Consider the following 21,169-nt stretch of genomic DNA (forward strand, 5'->3'; position numbering starts at 1 on the left):
TACTCTACCACCTGGCCCATGGCTCTCCAACCCTGTTCCTGTAGAACTACCCCTCTAGGTTCACTCCAACCCTTTTCCTATACTATACCACCTGGCCCATGGCTCTCCAACCCTTTTCCTGTACTAAACCACCTGGCCCATGGCTCTCCAACCCTGTTCCTGTACTCTACCACCTGGCCCATGGCTATCCAACCCTGTTCCTGTACTCTATCACCTGGCCCATGGCTCTCCAACCCTGTTCCTGTACTCTACCACCTGGCCCATGGCTCTCCAACCCTGTTCCTGTAGAACTACCCCTCTAGGTTCACTCCAACCCTGTTCCTATACTCTACCACCTGGCCCATGGCTCTCCAACCCTGTTCCTGTACTATACCACCTGGCCCATGGCTCTCCAACCCTGTTCCTGTAGTATAACATCTGGCCCATGGCTCTCCAACCCTTTTCCTGTAGAACTACCCCTCTATAGGTTCACTCCAACCCTGTTCCTGAACTATACCACCTGGCCCATGGCTCTCCAACCCTGTTCCTGTAGAACTACCCCTCTATAGGTTCACTCCAACCCTGTTCCTGAACTATACCACCTGGCCCATGGCTCTCCAACCCTGTTCCTGTAGAACTACCCCTCTATAGGTTCACTCCAACCCTGTTCCTGAACTATACCACCTGGCCCATGGCTCTCCAACCCTGTTCCTTTACTCTACCACCTGGCCCATGGCTCTCCAACCCTGTTCCTGTAGAACTACCACTCTATAGGTTCACTCCAACCCTGTTCCTGTACTATACCACCTGGCCCATGGCTCTCCAACCCTGTTCCTGTAGTATACCACCTGGCCCATGGCTCTCCAACCCTGTTCCTTTACTCTACCACCTGGCCCATGGCTCTCCAACCCTGTTCCTGTAGAACTACCCCTCTATAGGTTCACTCCAACCCTGTTCCTGAACTATACCACCTGGCCCATGGCTCTCCAACCCTGTTCCTGTAGAACTACCCCTCTATAGGTTCACTCCAACCCTGTTCCTGAACTATACCACCTGGCCCATGGCTCTCCAACCCTGTTCCTTTACTCTACCACCTGGCCCATGGCTCTCCAACCCTGTTCCTGTACTCTATCACCTGGCCCATGGCTCTCCAACCCTGTTCCTGTACTCTACCACCTGGCCCATGGCTCTCCAACCCTGTTCCTGTAGAACTACCCCTCTAGGTTCACTCCAACCCTGTTCCTATACTCTACCACCTGGCCCATGGCTCTCCAACCCTGTTCCTGTACTATACCACCTGGCCCATGGCTCTCCAACCCTGTTCCTGTAGTATAACATCTGGCCCATGGCTCTCCAACCCTTTTCCTGTAGAACTACCCCTCTATAGGTTCACTCCAACCCTGTTCCTGAACTATACCACCTGGCCCATGGCTCTCCAACCCTGTTCCTGTAGAACTACCCCTCTATAGGTTCACTCCAACCCTGTTCCTGAACTATACCACCTGGCCCATGGCTCTCCAACCCTGTTCCTGTAGAACTACCCCTCTATAGGTTCACTCCAACCCTGTTCCTGAACTATACCACCTGGCCCATGGCTCTCCAACCCTGTTCCTTTACTCTACCACCTGGCCCATGGCTCTCCAACCCTGTTCCTGTAGAACTACCACTCTATAGGTTCACTCCAACCCTGTTCCTGTACTATACCACCTGGCCCATGGCTCTCCAACCCTGTTCCTGTAGTATACCACCTGGCCCATGGCTCTCCAACCCTGTTCCTTTACTCTACCACCTGGCCCATGGCTCTCCAACCCTGTTCCTGTAGAACTACCCCTCTATAGGTTCACTCCAACCCTGTTCCTGAACTATACCACCTGGCCCATGGCTCTCCAACCCTGTTCCTGTAGAACTACCCCTCTATAGGTTCACTCCAACCCTGTTCCTGAACTATACCACCTGGCCCATGGCTCTCCAACCCTGTTCCTTTACTCTACCACCTGGCCCATGGCTCTCCAACCCTGTTCCTGTAGAACTACCACTCTATAGGTTCACTCCAACCCTGTTCCTGTACTATACCACCTGGCCCATGGCTCTCCAACCCTGTTCCTGTAGTATACCACCTGGCCCATGGCTCTCCAACCCTGTTCCTGTAGAACTACCCCTCTATAGGTTCACTCCAACCCTGTTCCTGAACTATACCACCTGGCCCATGGCTCTCCAACCCTGTTCTTGTAGAACTACCCCTCTATAGGTTCACTCCAACCCTGTTCCTGAACTATACCACCTGGCCCATGGCTCTCCAACCCTGTTCCTTTACTCTACCACCTGGCCCATGGCTCTCCAACCCTGTTCCTGTAGAACTACCCCTCTATAGGTTCACTCCAACCCTGTTCCTGAACTATACCACCTGGCCCATGGCTCTCCAACCCTGTTCTTGTAGAACTACCCCTCTATAGGTTCACTCCAAACCCCAGTTGCAACCAACCCGATTCAGCTTATCAAGCAGCTAATTATTAGAATCAGTTGCCCTAGACAATGTCTCCAGGAACCAGGTTGGAGTCTGGGATAGGCTCAGTGGATAACCAACTGGTTGTTCAACGCTCTGTAGGTAGAAACAGAAGGGAGAGAACAGACCTGCAGAATAGTTTCCCTTGACCTCAGTGGGAAACAAATGCTTCAGTAGGACTGTTCACTCTATGTAAATGGACATGTCTTGGGGTATCTTTAGTTTGTGTGTGTGTGTGTGTGTACATAAGTACAGTTTGATAAAGGTGGGTCATGTGTGTTTACAGTAAGTGGAGTATTTGCTCACTTTAGTAAGACTGTGGGTGTATTAGTTGACTTAATCCTCTGGCATTTCAATAAAGCTTTATCGGTCCGTGCCACTGCTAACGCTGGATAAAGCCTGTGTGTTGGATAGGGCAGTGGTAGCTCAGGGTTAGGTCACTCAACACTCGCAGTACAGTGACTCTGCCCTTCACGATTTGTCCTCGAGGATCTTTGAGAAGTGGAGAAGAACCTCAACTTTAGCTTATTGGAGGAGCCTTTGTAATACTGCTCTCCCTTCTCCTGTTCAATGAGACCTTACAAGACTAGTCACCTACAGCAGGGAGGAAGGAGATAAGGGCTTGGTTTGGAATCAGACCTCTCTTCTTATTTCTCTCTCTCTGAGTGATCAATGTTAAGTTGACCTCTCCTGTGACGAGTGCTGTTGTAAGCTTCTGCTTTCCACACTCAAACACTCAGACAAACACACACACTCAGACAAACACACACACTCAGACAAACAAACACACACACTCAGACAAACAAACACACACACTCAGACAAACACACACACTCAGACAAACACACACACTCAGACAAACACACACACTCAGACAAACATCCAGACAAACACACACACTCAGACAAACACACACTCAGACAAACACACACTCAGACAAACACACACTCAGACAAACACACACTCTCAGACAAACACACACTCTCAGACAAACACACACTCTCAGACAAACACACACTCTCAGACAAACACACACTCTCAGACAAACACACACTCTCAGACAAACACACACTCTCAGACAAACACACACTCTCAGACAAACACACACACTCAGACAAACACACACACTCAGACAAACACACACACTCAGACAAACCTACACCTAAACTAGACAAACCTGCATCCAGACAAACACTCAGACAAACCTGCATCCAGACAAACACATTGAGTTTAGCGAGAGGAGTGTATAAGAGTTGACTGTTATTGGGCAGGGCAGGGTCAGCGTCAGGAACTGACAGATCCAGAGCGGAACTAGGATAGTTAACTGAGTGAGAATCCATACTGTCACTTTACCCCTCCACAATATTACTTCGGGCAGTAAACTCCTGATAAGTGACTGTCATGTTTTGAATTTAAACTTTGAAGTGCAGGGCAGCTCATCATTTTATTTAAATACATTTTGGTTGAATGTTCTGGCCGTGCACTGCACTCATGCAGAACAAACCCAGATAACTGGATTCAACTGTACAGCAGTTGAACTGTCAGTGGTTGAGACCATTTCCTCAGATGGAGGGTTCTGTGCTAACTAGGGCTGTTCCACTGTGTATTCCTGTAGAAATACCCCCCTAAGAAGGACATGGTACGAGCGGTGTCCATCCAGACTGGCTACCTGATCCAGAGCCATGGACCGGACCACTGCACTCTTACCTACCTGGCACATGTGGATCCAAAAGGTAATACACACATATACAGTGGGGCAAAAAGTCAGCCACCAATTGTGCAAGTTCTCCCACTTAAAAATATGAGAGAGGCCTGTAATTCAACTATGACAGACAAAATGAGGGAAAAAAAATCCTGAAAATCACATTGTAGGATTTTTAATGAATTTATTTGCAAATTATGGTGGAAAATAAGTATTTGGTCACCTACAAACAAGCAAGATTTCTGGCTCTCACAGACCTGTAACTTCTTCTTTAAGAGGCTCCTCTGTCCTCCACTCATTACCTGTATTAATGGCACCTGTTTGAACTTGTTATCAGTATAAAAGACACCTGTCCACAACCTCAAACAGTCACACTCCAAACTCCACTATGGCCAAGACCAAAGAGCTGTCAAAGGACACCAGAAACAAAATTGTAGACCTGCACCAGGCTGGGAAGACTGAATCTGCAATAGGTAAGCAGCTTGGTTTGAAGAAATCAACTGTGGGAGCAATTATTAGGAAATGGAAGACATACAAGACCACTGATAATCTCCCTCGATCTGGGGCTCCACGCAAGATCTCACCCCGTGGGGTCAAAATGATCACAAGAACGAGAACCACACGGGGGGACCTAGTGAATGACCTGCAGAGAGCTGGGACCCCAAGTAACAAAGCCTACCATCAGTAACACACTACGCCACCAGGGACTCAAATCCTGCAGTGTCAGACATGTCCCCCTGCTTAAGCCAGTACATGTCCAGGCCCGTCTGAAGTTTGCTAGAGAGCATTTGGATGATCCAGAAGAAGAATGTCATATGGTCAGATGAAACCAAAATACAACTTTTTGGTAAAAACTCAACTCGTCGTGTTTGGAGGACAAAGAATGCTGAGTTGCATCCAAAGAACACCATACCTACTGTGAAGCATGGGGTTGGAAACATCATGCTTTGGGGCTGTTTTTCTGCAAAGGGACCAGGACGACTGATCCGTGTAAAGGAAAGAATGAATGGGGCCATGTATCGTGAGATTTTGAGTGAAAACCTCCTTCCATCAGCAAGGGCATTGAAGATGAAAAGTGGATGGGTCTTTCAGCATGACAATGATCCCAAACACACCGCCCGGGCAACGAAGGAGTGGCTTCGTAAGAAGCATTTCAAGGTCCTGGAGTGGCCTAGCCAGTCTCCAGATCTCAACCCCATAGAAAATCTTTGGAGGGAGTTGAAAGTCCGTGTTGCCCAGCAACAGCCCCAAAACATCACTGTTCTAGAGGAGATCTGCATGGAGGAATGGGCCAAAATACCAGCAACAGTGTGTGAAAACCTTGTGAAGACTTACAGAAAACGTTTGACCTCTGTCATTGCCAACAAAGGGTATATAACAAAGTATTGAAATAAACTTTTGTTATTGACCAAATACTTATTTTCCACCATAATTTGCAAAAAAAATAATTAAAAATCCTACAATGTGATTTTCTGGAAATGTTTTTCTCATTTTGTCTGTCATAGTTGAAGTGTACCTATGGTGAACATTACAGGCCTCTCTCATCTTTTTAAGTGGGAGAACTTGCACAATTGGTGGCTGACTAAATACTTTTTTGCCCCACTGTATATCAGTGGAGGCTGCTGAGGGGAGGATGGCTCATAATTGATGTCTGGAATGGAGTCCATGGAAATGTCATGTTTGATACCATTCCAGGATTTATTATGAGCTGTCCTCCCCTCAGCAACCACCTGGTGGTTAATGTGCTTGGAGAGTTAATGAATGATTCATACTCAGGACCTTCTTTCTACAGCTATCGCCATAGTAACTATGGATCTGGAGGTCAGGGTCTGTCCCTCTCATTTCTCTCTCCTACTCTTTTTCTCTTTCTCCCTCTCTCTTTTTCTCCCTCCCTCCCTCCCTCCCTCCCTCCCTCCCTCCCTCCCTCCCTCTCTCTCTCTCTCTCTCTCGCTCTCCCTCCCTCTCCTCACTCTCTCTAACCTCCCTCCCCTCTCCCTCTCTCTCCCCTCCCTCCCCTCTCTCTCTCTCTTTCTCACTCCCTCTCTCTTTCTCACTCCCTCTCTCTCTTTCTCACTCCCTCTCTCTCTTTCTCACTCCCTCTCTCTCTTTCTCACTCCCTCTCTCTCTTTCTCACTCCATCTCTCTCTTTCTCACTCTCTCTTTCTCACTCCCTCTCTCTCTCTTTCTCACTCTCTCTCTCTCTTTCTCACTCCCTCTCTCTCATTCTCACTCCCTCTCTCTTTCTCACTCCCTCTCTCTCTTTCTCACTCTCTCTCCCTTTCTACATCTCTCTTTGTATTGCTCTTTCTTTGTTATTCCCTCTCTTTTAAGATCGTAAAGCTCTTGATAATATCTCCATCTAATTCTCTCTAAATCACCCGTTCTGGTGTGAGCGTGTGTGTGACATCGGTTAACAGTGGGTGATTTGACCGTGGATGACACGACATGGTGTAACATCAATCTCTCTCTCCCTCCCAGGTTCACTACCCAAGTGGGTTGTTAACAAGTCTTCCCACTTTCTGGCTCCCAAAGTAAGTACATTCCAGACTGCTTATGCCTACACTGCCCAGCATTACACTCCCACCACCACATTATAATGCTGAAGCCAGGAGAGCGAGGGGAGAGATGGGGAGCAGGCATGCGTTACCCTCTTGTCTCAGTAGAGTCTGGTTGTCTGGACCCAGTGCACACGGGAGAACACCTGTGTATAATGTATGATCCTTCCTATGCTTCCCTGGGCTAGAAACGTGTGTGTGCTGAAATAGGCCATGGGATCTCAAGGGAATGAGGAAAGATGGGGGAGAGCCCCAGTCTAAGGCACTACATCTCAATGCTAGAGGCGTCACTACAGGCCCTGGTTCGATTCCAGGCTGTATAACAACCGGCCGTGATTGCGAGTCCCACCCGGGTTAAGGTTTGACCAGGGTAGGCCGTCATTGTAAATATAATTTGTTCTAAACTGACTTGCCCTGTTAAATAAGTTTAAATAAAATGAAAATATATAGATCTCAAACAGAGGTTGCTACATGGTAGAGCAGACCCCTCTCTCTCTCTCTCGGTTATTACATGGTACAGGAGACCCCTCTCTCTCACTAGGTTACTACATGGTAGAGCAGACCCCTCTCTCTCTCTTGGTTATTACATGGTACAGGAGACACCTCTCTCTCACTAGGTTACTACATGGTAGAGCAGACCCCTCTCTCTCTCTCGGTTACTACATGGTACAGGAGACCCCTCTCTCTCACTAGGTTACTACATGGTACAGGAGACCCCTCTCTCTCACTAGGTTACTACATGGTACAGTAGACCCCTCTCTCTCACTAGGTTACTACATGGTACAGCAGACCATCTCTCTCTCTCTCACTAGGTTACTACATGGTAGAGCAGACCCCTCTCTCTCTCTTGTTTATTACATGGTACAGGAGACCCCTCTCTCTCACTAGGTTACTACATGGTAGAGCAGACCCCTCTCTCTCTCTCGGTTACTACATGGTACAGTAGACCCCTCTCTCACACTAGGTTACTACATGGTAAAGCAGACCCCTCTCTCACTAGGTTACTACATGGTACAGCAGACCCCTCTCTCTCTCTTGTTTATTACATGGTACAGCAGACCCCTCTCTCTCTCTCACTAGGTTACTACATGGTACAGCAGACCCCTCTCTCTCACTAGGTTACTACATGGTACAGTAGACAACACATCTGCTCTCTGCTGCTTGTGTTCCTTTTTAACCCTGGCTAAATGCAGATCTGTCTCCCTCTCTCTGTCTGTGTGTGCAGGCGATGAAGAAGATCAGTAAGGCGTGTCTAAAGTACGGAGAGTGGAAGCAGAGACACAACCCAGGCTTTAAGCCCTGGCTCTACCCTGAGCAGACTACACTTCCCACAATCCCTGTGTCCGAGCTTAGCATCCAGCACGCAGACAGCCTGGAGAACATTGACGAGAGTACACTCAGCGAGATGCAAACGCGGGAGGAGAGAGACAGCGACTAACATCACACATAACACACTCTGTTTTTCCTCTCCAGTCAGTCTCTTTGTCCTGAATCACTGCCCTTATTGTTCATTATAACATGTGTCTCTGGATCACATTGGCTGTCTCCTGTAAAGAATCCTGAACACACACACACCGGTCCGCTCTCTGTTCCTCAACACTACAGATGTATGAATGTATGTAGAGTTCAATCTTAAATACAGATTCCTACAAAGGTTTTCATATTTCATTTGTGATCCGAGTCTTTCTTAAAGTGTGTGTGTGTGTGTGTGTGTGCGCTAAATGAGGTCTGACAAATGATTGACCTGATTTAACATATTGTTCTGGTCTGAATCCATCACACACACACACACACACACACACACATACACGTACACACTGTTTAATGCCGCTACTGCTGTGTGGCCTAGTTCGGAACAGGGATCCCCACTCTGGGTTGGCATGGCAACTCCCCACTCAACTTAACACCAGGGAAAGACTGGGATGGTGGAGGGAGAGAGTGGAGATGGGGAGGAAGTGAGAGCTCAGATGTTGATTTTGACCTCTCCTTCATTGGCACAGGGAGGGGGGGACATAAGCACCAGAGCTCTAGTCTCTCAGAGGATTAATTCTAACCAAAACGGTCTCTCTCTCTCACAAACACACATCAATCCAGTCTTTGCAGATAGCAATAGCCCTACAGGCTAAGGGAAGTGCTTGAGGAGGAGTTGGGGCCTGAAATGGTAACGGGCCAAATCATTGCACTTCTCCCTCGTTTTAGGCCCTATTTCTCAAAACACAGACATGGTTTGGTAGTTTACAATGAATCACATACTTAAAGTAATTACGTTGGGTTACCATGGGACTTCTGGGACAGGCGACTCTGAAGGGACATGATTGTTCTTTGAACTGCCACAGGGCTAAATCTTGCCCTATAGTAAGAGACGAGTAGGTTTAGTGAAGCACCTATACACACACACACACACACACACACACACACACACACACACACACACACACACACACACACACTTCTCATTCATATACAGTAAACTCAGTTACATCAAATAAAGCTGTAGCGCTGCCCACATAATCCATGTATCCACGCAGGGTCATTTCTGTTACATTTGTTTTCAGTCGGGAAAAGACTACCGGGGCGTATTCGTTTTGTCTGCACGTCCATAACTTCTCCTACAGTGCATTCGGAAAGTATTCAGACCCCTTGACTTTTTCCACTTTTTGTTACGTTACAGCCTCATTCTAAAATGGATGAAATCATTTTCCCACCCTCATCTACACACGATACCCCATAATGACAAAGCAAAAACAGCTTTTTAGAAATCTTTGCAAATGTATATATATTTTTTAAAAACATGACATTTACAGAAGTATTCTGACACTTTATTCAGTCCTTTGCTGAAGCACCTTTTGGCAGTGAATACAGCCTCAAATGTTCTTATGGTATGCTACAAGCTTGGCACACCTGTATTTGGGGAGTTTCCCCCATTCCTCTCTGCAGATCCTCTCATGCTCTGTCAGGTTGGATGCGGAGCATCGCTGCACAGCTATTTTCAGGTCTCCAAAGATGTTCGATCGGGTTCAAGTCCGGGCTCTGGCTGGGCCACTCAAGGCCATTCAGAGACTTGTCCCGAAGCCAATCCTGTGTTGTCTTGGCTGTGTGCTTAGGGTTGTTGTCCTGTTGGAAGGTGAACCTTCATCCCAGTCTGAGGTTCTGTGCTCTCTGGAGCAGGTTTTCATCAGTGAAATCTCTGTACTTTGCTCCATTCATCTTTCCCTTAATCTTGCCCAAGACAAGGGCCTAGTCTAAAACCCAGTTTAAGCCTCGTGTTTTTTAAAAGTGTGTCAATTTTTGTTTTGTTTTGTCCAGCACTGTAAATAAGGCAAACGATGACCTGTTGCCTGGCTACCTGTCCACATCACTGGCCAAACTGATGTTTCTTCTCCACAATGAGTCTGGATTTGTCTCCCTCCCCTATAAGTTATAGAACGCAAACACATTCTGACTGTTCTGATTGGTCCCACAAACCAATGGGTTGGGCAAGAGCTGGCCTACATGACATAAGCAACGTATATGTTTTCAATGGTTAGATTTGTTAGAGACGATCCAATCGCTGAATAATTAGTTTTATACAACGCCCCTCATTTTGAAATTAAGTCTCACAAATGTCTTCTAGGATGGCAGATTCAGACAATGTATGTAGCGACTGATAGAGCAGTGAAATTAAATTCAGGGTTAGTCATCAGGCAACTACGACCTGGAACCCCACATTCTTTATATAATGAACCCAAATTGTGTGTCTGTACCACTGTCTCAGTTTAAAAGGCTACACACTGCGCATGAAGGCCTGTCTCCCTGCCACCCTCTGATCGACCCCACCATGGATGCTAGACCAGGGGTGAGTCACTGTCTTTCCTGTCTTCCCCATCTCCTCTCCTTCTCCCCTCCTCCTCTCCTCTCCTCCACCCCTCTCCGCTACAGGCTATGCCGATACCTCCACCCCTCTCCTCCTCTCCTCCACCCCTCTCCGCTACAGGCTATGCCGATACCTCCACCCCTCTCCTCCTCTCCTCTCCTCCATTCCTCCCCTCCTCTTCCTCTCCTCCACCCCTCTCCTCCTCTCCTCTCCTCCACCCCTCTCCTCCTCTCCTCTCCTCCACCCCTCTCCTCCTCTCCTCTCCTCCACCCCTCTCCGCTACAGGCTACAGGCTATGCCGATACCTCCACCCCTCTCCTCCTCTCCTCTCCTCCCCTCCTCTCCTCCCCTCCTCTCCTCCACCCCTCCTCTCCTCTCCTCTCCTCCACCCCTCCCCTCCTCTCCTCCACCCCTCCCCTCCTCTCCTCCACTCCTCCCCTCCTCTCCTCCACCCCTCCTCTCCTCTCCTCCACCCCTCCCCTCCTCTCCTCCACCCCTCCCCTCCTCTCCTCTCCTCCCCTCCTCTCCTCCACTCCTCCCCTCCTCTCCTCCACCCCTCCTCTCCTCTCCTCCACTCCTCCCCTCCTCTCCTCCTCCCCTCCTCTCCTCTCCTCTCCTCCACCCCTCCCCTCCTCTCCTCCACCCCTCTCCGTTACAGGCTATGCCGATACCTCCACCCCTCCCCCCTCCACGCTACAGGCTATGCCGATACCTCCACCCCTCTCCTCTCCTCCTCTCCTCTCCTCCACTCCTCCCCTCCTCTCCTCCACCCCTCCTCTCCTCTCCTCTCCTCCACCCCTCCCCTCCTCTCCTCCACCCCTCTCAGTTACAGGCTATGCCGATACCTCCACCCCTCTCCTCTCCTCCTCTCCTCTCTTCCACTCCTCCCCTCCTCTCCTCCACCCCTCCTCTCCTCTCCTCTCCTCCACCCCTCCCCTCCTCTCCTCCACCCCTCTCCGTTACAGGCTATGCCGATACTTCCACCCCTCCCCCCTCCACGCTACAGGCTATGCCGATACCTCCACCCCTCTCCTCTCCTCCTCTCCTCTCCTCCACTCCTCCCCTCCTCTCCTCCACCCCTCCTCTCCCCTCATCTCCTCCACCCCTCCCCTCATCTCCTCCACCCCGCTCAGTTACAGGCTATGCCGATACCTCCACCCCTCTCCTCTCCTCCTCTCCTCTCCTCCACTCCTCCCCTCCTCTCCTCCACCCCTCCTCTCCTCTCCTCTCCTCTCCTCTCCTCCACCCTTCCCCTCCTCTCCTCCACCCCTCTCCGTTACAGGCTATGCCGATACCTCCACCCCTCCCCCCTCCCCCCTCCACGCTACAGGCTATGCCGATACCTCCACCCCTCTCCTCTCCTCCTCTCCTCTCCTCCACTCCTCCCCTCCTCTCCTCCACCCCTCCTCTCCTCTCCTCTCCTCCACCCCTCCCCTCCTCTCCTCCACCCCTCTCAGTTACAGGCTATGCCGATACCTCCACCCCTCCCCCCTCCACGCTACAGGCTATGCCGATACCTCCACCCCTCTCCTCCTCTCCTCTCCTCCCCTCCTCTCCTCCACCCCTCCTCTCCTCTCCTCTCCTCCACCCCTCCCCTCCTCTCCTCCACCCCTCTCAGTTACAGGCTATGCCGATACCTCCACCCCTCCCCCCTCCACGCTACAGGCTATGCCGATACCTCCACCCCTCTCCTCTCCTCTCCTCTCCTCCACCCCTCTCCGCTACAGGCTATGCCGATACCTCCACACAGCTGCGAGACAATGGAAAAGGAGGGACATAGGTTTATAATGTACAGTCTTTATTCTGCAGCACTGTGTCCTACATAGACCATGTTTCCCCTAGGACAATAAAGTTCATTTATAATCTGCATCCAACTTCTTTATTGTGTAGCCTAATCATCTCATGCTGAATTTCTTTGTGGGAAAAAAATCAAATAGACCTATGCCACTTTCAGGGCAATACAATCCCATAAACCATATTAGCCTTGGTCCTAAGGGATTGGATTTGTGTGATATATAGGCCTACTCAACTAGCCTGAGTAGAAGTCGCCTGCAGATGAGGAAATCCATATGTATTCAAACAAATAACGTAGGCCGATATATATTGGTCTCCGGCAGAGTTGTTAGGACAGAACGACTCTGACTGCAGGCATAGGCCTAATTTTCAGCGCCAGTAAAAGAAGCTGTAGCCTCTCCACCTCAACACTACAGCAGTCACTTGTCGCCTTCCTGTGGTTGTAAACGACACTACACACCGTCCTAGAATCACTCAGAAATATGTATGTGAATACAATGTCCAGTGTTGTTATTTTATGTTTCCACGCAGAATGGAACGATCATTTTAGTCAGAATGGCTACGGTTGCAAAGCACCTGACCGAATTGTCCCCATACAAATGTTGCTACTAATGTCCAGGATTAGTATGTCCAGAAATAAATTGTTAGCCTGCCATTCATCTCCAAATCGTACATTTGTGTGGAACTGGTTCCCTGTCTATGTTTACTAGAATATGTGTCTGTCTGTGTGTGTCACATATAGCCTTCAAAGGTTGAAAAGTTGACTCGCTGAAAACCTGACTGTGCTCCTTTTTAATTGTAATCAGTCACGTGACCGCGGCGGAAGTTTTCGGTGGATTTGTGTATTTGCTGCTGGTGCTTTCGAAGCGTGAGAAAAAGACATTGGCGAACTCGCCCTGAAATATCCTCAAATACCACAAAACCTCAACTCCAGTCAGCAGGGAAACGGTTCAAAACACAGAAAAGGTAAATATTTTGAAAATTTCTGGAGAGTTTATGATTGAAAAACGTCAGAGCAAAGAAAGAAAGGACCAACACAGATTTTGTAATGAGGTGAATTTGTAAAGAATTCCTCTGCACTTTCAAGTGTAGTTGCAAAGGCATAATAGCCTAGACTCGGGTGTGATTGTCAACAATCTAGCTATGTTATTAGAGCAACCTGTAGGTTGGTAAACGGGCAGTTGCTGTTAGTTCATGTATTAAAATGACCGCCTTTAGCGTTTCGTCGTGGATAAAATAAAATTATAAACGCCTAGAACCGTTTTCCTTCTTTTGTGGTAGATTTAGGCTATAGTTTAAACGACCTAGAAGCGAGGACCCACGTCTCCGTTATTATGGAACGCTGACACGGTTGTTTATCCCAGAGGGTTTCTGTTTTCTCTATTCTTATCGGATCTCAGGGCTCACGTCCGCTCATTTTACAGGATAACAAATCAATGAGGATCACAGGGCTCACGTCCGCTCATTTTACAGGATAATAAATCAATGATTTACAATATTAACAAGTTATTTCCGTGCGTGTGTCAAATCTGATGTGCGTGAAATGGGAGTTGTGTTACTGGTATAGACTGAGTTAATGCGCACCTCTTTCGGTGTTCCGCTGTCGTCCAAATTACAGGTGCAGATTTGACAGGTGCTTTGCAGAGCCATGTATTTAGCGCCCCATTAACATTACATGGGGAATATTTAAACAATACTATGTAACTGTATGTCTAGAATTAGAACAATATAAAAATGTATCTCTCTATTATTATTATTATTATTATTATTGTTAAAATAATACAAAAAATGATAATACATTTTAATTTGTATAGTGCTTTTCATTAGAGTTCTCTCAAAGCTCTACTGAGAAAAAAAATCTATACAATTAAAAACAACATCCATTTCAAATCAAGGCAGATAAAAGGGCATTAGTGGGCTAGGTGCCAAAATCATTATAGATTGGGACTACGACTATAACATAGGGCTTTAAGCATTCCATAGACGAGGGAAAGGCTCGGCACCCCATAGTTCGGACACGTGTCTTGGGGACTTGAAGCTGTAGGGAGTGGCTGGAGCGGAGATACTAGGTGGCTCGCTGATTGAGATGAGGTCGCTGATGTGGGTTGGGCTCAAAAATAAACCTTATTTTTTTATTTTACCTTTATTTAACTAGGCAAGTCAGTTAAGAACAAATTCTTATTTTCAATGACGGCCTAGGAACAGTGGGTTAACCGCCTGTTCAGGGGCAGAACGACCTTGTCAGCTCGGGGGTTTGAACTTGCAACCTTCCGGTTACTAGTCCACTAGGCTACCCTGCCGCCTTCACAGCAGGGACTGTGAAGAGACACACACAAATGTACATACGCACACAAGCGCTAGCACATTCACTCTACACACCCGTACATTGTAATATTGTTGTATTTGGTATTACACATTTTGCATTGTAGTGGTGTAGTAATGTTATATGATGTAATGTTTTATCTTTTGTTTTTTTAAATGTAATGTTAGTGCCTGAATGTTATTGGACCCCATGAAGATCCCTAATAAATACAAATGTAATTTAAAAACAGGATAGGCCCAAGCACTGACCCATGTGGGATACCGCATGTGACTGTAGAATCCTCTCATCTGGTCTCTCCAATAGTGATGTATTGCTTCCTATTGGAGAGTTAGAAGGAGAATCACTTCAGAGCTGTTAGAGAGATAGCAGTGTGCTCTCTGAGATGCTGCAGGAGGATGTTGGGGCCTACGGTGTCAAAAGCAAAACTGAGATCTAAGAGGAAGATGCTAGGAGATCCTGAATCAGAAGCTAGCCCTCGTGGTAGGGCTAGGTGATATTGCCTAAATATATCTCAGTATAAAAAACAATGTCTAGGTATTTTATGTTTTTGAATAATACAAGTCTACATTTGCTTAATGAGTAGTGAGTGACCCTAGGGTGGCAACACACAAGTGATTTCAATGGGTCTTTCTCCATTCTGATCAATTAAACTTCAACCCAAAATTATTTTCAGCATTTTCATCAATTTCTGCATTTCCTGCACTCATTTGAGATAATTTCCACACTGCCATGAGGGGCTGCACGATATGTGAAAACAATGTAGGCCATATTATAACCAAATGTTGCAAACACTTGGGTGAACTGTTGGAATCAGGGAAATTTAATGATTAATCCATTTTTTTTTAGTTAGAATGTAATAGTGGGCACTTTGAACAGTGTTTTTTTGACATAACAACAAATTAAAATGCCAGGGAGGAGTTTTTGTGACAGGTTAGTAACCAAGTTGTTAATACGTGTTTCCTAGGGGACCCTATAGACTCTGCCTACATCAAATGTTTTCTCATAGCTACCTCCTGTATCTAAGATATAAATTATTTGCGTTTTTCTCTTTGATTTAGAAGATACTGTTGCACAAACAACATGCTGATTTAGGTCTACACCATCACTGGTAGTATCAGGCTGTATTGCTAATTACGTTTGCTCTGACTCAGTACATTTATTAGGTAGCTAAGTAGCAGGTTAGCATTAGCGGCTAACACGATTTAGGACCAACTTGCTAAGAAAAGACAAACTAGCTGTTTGCAGTTGTAAAAAAACGCAAACTAATAGTGTAATTATAGAACGCTAGTGGATGTATATTAAGAAGCAAAGTGAAAACATCATTGATGTCATCAACATTGTTGCATGTGCTGCATTGACCATGCAGACTGAAGACATGTGTCTCGTGGTTGAAGAACAACAAATGCGCTCCTTGAGTGATGGGGTGGGGCTAGTGTAACGGTGTTGCTTCCGTCCCTCTCCTCGCCCCAACCTAGGCTCAAACCCTCTGAACACATCAACAACTGCCTCCCGCAAAGCACTGTTACCTATCGCCCCACAAAAACCGCGGCCCAGAATGACAGTAGTTCCTCAATGTATTTGAAAAATCTCCCTTTCGTTAACCACTCTAAATGAAATGGAAACATGCCATGCTCTGATCCAGTGGAAACGTCATCAAATAGGCCTACCGGATTACTTATCGTCCCTTGCTTTGTCTGTCCCGAGCTCATTGGCACACAAAACCTGAGGGCACTTAATATTTTATATAAATGTTATAAATGCTAGTATGCTAGCACCAGCTTCGGGTTGGACCCTATTTATAGTTAATACAATGTTTCAAGTTTGTTGCAGACAGGCCATGTGTAAGGTGATTTGAAAGGATCAGGATATTTCCTACCAGCAGGCTGCAACTTTGTTGGCTTTATGTAGACTCTCTTTTTATTTAAATAAGTGCCAATGGCAATAGAAGTTACTTCTTTTTTTTAGGTTTGTATCATTTTCATTTAGATTTGGATATAATTTTGATTAACAACATGACAATGATTTTGAGATATGAAGAAGTTGTAAAAAATTCAATTAAACTGTTCCATGAAAATGTGCACATGAAAACCATAACTGGCATGCAGATCAGTAGAATTGGTAAGATAAATTGGCATTCCACATGAGAAAGGTTGCAGACTCCTCATGTAGCCTATTACTGACAATTTCAGGAGAGAAAGCCAGCAAGAGCGGGAGGAGGATGGTCAGGTTATTTTCTTCTGGTTATCTTGAGCTCTGGCTCCCTCTTGAGTCATTTGTGTCTTCATCAAACAGTGCCCTTAGCATCAGACATGCTCATTGCAAAAAGTTGCCTAAATTAAAACACACAAGGTGTGTTTATATGGAAAAATAATACACTCCGAGACAGGATTGTGTTGAGGCACAGATCTGGGGAAGGGTACCAAAACATTTATGCAGCATTGAAGGTCCCCAAGAACACAGTGGCCTTCAACATTCTTAAATGGAGAAGTTTGGAACCTCCAAGACTCTTCCTAGAGCTGGCCGCCCGGCCAAACTGAGCAACCGGAGGGAGAATTACCTTGGTCAGGGAGGTGACCAAGAACCCAATGGTCACTCTGACAGAGCTCTATAGAGTTCCTCTGTGGAGATAGTTGTCCTTCTGGAAGGTTCTCCTATTGCTGCAGCACTCCGCCAATCAGGCCTTTATGGTAGAGTGGCTAGACGGAAGCCACTCCTCAGTAAAAGGCACATGACAGCCCCCTTGCAGTTTGCCAAAAGGCACCTGAAAGGACTCTGACCATGACACCAAAATGGAACTCTTTGGCCTGAATGCCAAGCATCATGTCTGGAGGAAACCAGGTACTGATCATCACCTGGCCAATACCATCCCTACAGTGAAGCATAGGGGTGGCAGCATCATCCTGTGGGGATGTTTTTCAGTGGCAGAGACTGAGAGACTAGTCAATATTGAGGGAAAGATGAACAGAGCAAAGTACAGAGAGATCCTTGAGGAAAACCTGCTCCAGAGCTCTCAGAACCTCAGACTGGGGGTGATTGTTCACCTTCCAACAAGACAACAGCCCTAAGCACACAGCCAAAACAATGCAGGGGTGGCTTCGGGACAAATCTCTGAATGTCCTTGAATGGCCCAGCCAGAGCCCGGCCAGAGCTCCCCATCCAAACTGAAAGAGCTTGAGGATCTGCAGAGAAGAATGGGAGGCGCTCCCCAAATATAGGTGTGCCTATCTTGTAGTGTCATACCCAAGAAGACTTGAGGCAGTAATCGCTGCGAAAGGTTCTTCAACCAAGTCCTAAGTAAAAGGTCTGAATTCTTATGTAAATATGATATTTCAGTTTGAAATTGTACCTCATTTTGCAAACATTTCAAAAATATGTTTTTACTTTGTCATTATGGAGTATTGTGTGTGTAGATTGATGAGGAGAATTTGAAGAAACTTTTATAGTTTTTGAAATTTTCCACATTGACTGACCTCCATGTCTTAAAGTAATGACGAACGGTTGTTTCTCTTTGCTAATTTGAGCTGTTCTTGCCATAGTATGGACTTGGTCTTCTGTATACCACCGATACCTTGTCACAACACAACAAATTGGCACAAACGCATTAAGAAGGAAAGAAATTACAGAAAGGCACACCTGTTAATTGAAATGCTTTCCAGGTGATTATGATCACCTGGAAGCCGGTTGAGAGAATGCCAAGAGTAACACTTTTTTTGTTACTACATGATTCCATTTGTGTTATTTCATAGTTTTGATGTCTTCACTATTATTCTACGATGTAGAAAATAAGAGTTTTCAAAAATAAAGAAAAACGATGACTAACATTTCTCTAACTCTGTCACCTTTTCATTTTCAACCGCTCCACAAATGTCTTGTTAACAAACTATAGTTTTGGCAAGTCGTTTAGGACAGCTACATTACACAAGTAATTTTTCTGCCAATGGTTTACAGACAGATTATTTCACTGTATCACAGTTCCAGTGGGTCAGAGTTTACACACTAAGTTGACTGTGCCTTTAAACAGCTTGAAAAATTCCAGAAAATGATGTCATGGCTTTAGAAGCCTCTGTCAGGCTCATTCTTATTATTATTTGACCCTGCCGGTCATCTATGAACAGTTGAACAAATTGGCCATGTTCTGTTATAATCTCCACCCGGCACAGCCAGAAGAGGACTGGCCACCCCTCATAGCCTGGTTCCTCTCTAGGTTTCTTCCCTAGGTTCTGGCCTTTCTAGGGAGTTTTTCCTAGTCTTCTACACCTGCATTGCTTGCTGTTTGGGGTTTTAGGCTGGGTTTCTGTACAGCACTTTGTGACATCAGCTGATGTAAGAAGAGCTGTATAAATACATTTGATGATTAATTGATGTAATTTGAGTCAAGTGGAGGTGTACCTGTGGATGTATTTCAAGGCCTACCTTCAAACTCAGTGCCTCTTTGCTTGACATCATGGGAAAATCAAAAAATCAGCCCAGACCTCAGAAAAAAAAATGTGGACCTCCACAAGTCTGGTTCATCCTGAAGGTACCATGTTCATCTGTACAAATAATAGTAATAGTATAAACACCATGGGACCACGCAGCCGTCATACCACTCAGGAAGGAGATGCGTTCTGTCTCCTAGAGATGAACGTACTTTGGTGCGAAAAGTGCAAATCAATCCCTGAACAACAGCAAAGGACCTTGTGAAGATGCTGGAGGAAACAGGTACAAAATTATCTATATCCACAGTAAGACAAGTCGTGTATCGACATAACCTGAAAGGCCGCTCAGCAAGGAAGAGGCCACTGCTCCAAAACCGCTATAAAATAGCCAGACGACGGTTTGCAACTGCACATGGGGACAAAGATGGTACTTTTTGGAGAAATGTCCTCTAGTCTGCTGAAACAAAAATAGAACTTTGGCCATAATGACCATCGTTATGTTTGGAGGAAAAAGGGGAGGCTTGCAAGCCGAAGAACACCATCTCAACCGTGAAGCACAGAGGTGGAAGCATCATGTTGTGGGGGTGCTTTACTGCAGGAGGGACTGGTGCACTTCAGAAAATAGATGGCATCACGAGGATGGAAAATTAAGTGGATATATTGAAGCAACATCTCAAGACATCAGTCAGGAAGTTTAAGCTTGGTCGCAAATGGGTCTTCCAATGGACAATGACCCCAAGCATACTTCCAAAGTTGTGGCGAAATGGCTTAAGGACAACAAAGTCAAAGTATTGGAGTGGCCATCACACAGCCCTGACCTCAATCCTATAGAACATTTGTGGGCAGAACTGAAAAAGCATGTGCGAGCAAGGAGGCCTACAAACCTGACTCAGTTACACCAGCTCTGTCAGGAGGACTGGGCCAAAATTCATCCAACTTGTTGTGAGAAGCTTGTGGAAGGCTACCTGAGACATTTGACCCAAGTTAAACAATTTAAAGGCAATGCTACCAAATACTAACTAACTTTACTCTACTATTATTCTGACATTTCACATTCATAAAATAAAGTGATGATCCTAACTGACCTAAGACAGGGAATTTTTACTAGGATTAAATGTCAGGAATTGTGAAAAACTGACTTTAAATGTATTTGGCTAAGGTATGTGTCAATTTGCAGGTGTATGTAAACTTCCCATGAAAGCCCATGAAATTGTCAGAGACTCCATTCACCCAAGTTATAGACTGTTTTCTCTGCTACTGCACGGCAAGCGGTACCGTAGCGCCATGTCTAGGACCAAAAACCTCAACAGCTTCTACCCCCAAGCCATTAGACTGCTGAACAATTCATAAAATTCGCCACCGGACAATTTACATTTTGCAATTGACCCCTTCACACTGACTCGGTACCGGTGCCCCTTTACAGCAAGTGGTGTAAAGTACTTTTGGGGTATCTGTACTTTTACTTACATTCCTAAAGAAAATAATGTACTTTTTACTCCATACATTTTCCCTGACACCCAAAAGTACTTGTTCCATTTTGAATGGCTAGCAGGACAGGAAAATTGTAAAATGGCCATGCACTTATCAAGAGAACATCCCTGGTCATCCCTATTGCCTCTGATCTGGCAGACTCACTATACATGAATGCTAAATTTGTAAATTATGTCCGAGTGTTGTATGTGCCCCTGGCTATCTGTAATTAAAATAATAATAATAATAATAATAATAATAATAATATGGCTCCATCTGGTTTGCTTAATATAAGGAATCTGAAACTATTAATACTTTTTATACTTAAGTATATTTAAAACCAAAGACTTTTACTCAAGTATTTTACTGGGTGACTTTTACTTGAGTAATTTCCTATTATGTTATCTTTACTTTTACTCAAGTATGACATGTTGGTTACTTTTTCTACCACTGCTGTTGGCCATGCTAGTTGGCATGCTAGCTGTTGGCCATGCTAGTTGGCATGCTAGCTGTTGGCCATGCTAGTTGGCATGCTAGCTGTTGGCCATGCTAGTTGGCATGCTAGCTGTTGG

At 46.1% G+C, this 21,169-nt stretch overlaps 2 protein-coding genes across 7 annotated transcripts in view; both read left to right on the top strand.

Moving 5' to 3' along the window:
• The window catches only part of LOC118936607 (START domain-containing protein 10), a 33,673-nt gene extending 25,263 nt beyond the window's left edge, over nt 1–8,410 (top strand). The window contains exons 4-6 of the mRNA XM_036965308.2: nt 4,098–4,215; nt 6,663–6,715; nt 7,965–8,410. Coding sequence (XP_036821203.1) covers nt 4,098–4,215; nt 6,663–6,715; nt 7,965–8,177 — 384 coding nt within the window. The 3' untranslated portion in view covers nt 8,178–8,410. The remainder of the gene's footprint in view (nt 1–4,097; nt 4,216–6,662; nt 6,716–7,964) is intronic.
• Nucleotides 8,411–13,084: 4,674 nt separating this feature from the next.
• Nucleotides 13,085–21,169, top strand: part of LOC110507948 (arf-GAP with Rho-GAP domain, ANK repeat and PH domain-containing protein 1) — a 145,157-nt gene continuing 137,072 nt past the window's right edge. For all 6 annotated transcript variants that reach the window (XM_090223958.1, XM_090223957.1, XM_090223959.1 and 3 more), the window contains exon 1: nt 13,085–13,352. The gene's annotated coding sequence lies outside the window, so the exon portion shown is untranslated. The remainder of the gene's footprint in view (nt 13,353–21,169) is intronic.

This window comes from Oncorhynchus mykiss, chromosome 27 (assembly GCF_057628025.1).
Source record: "Oncorhynchus mykiss isolate SJ-2025 chromosome 27, ASM5762802v1, whole genome shotgun sequence".
Taxonomy (NCBI): Eukaryota; Metazoa; Chordata; class Actinopteri; order Salmoniformes; family Salmonidae; genus Oncorhynchus; species Oncorhynchus mykiss.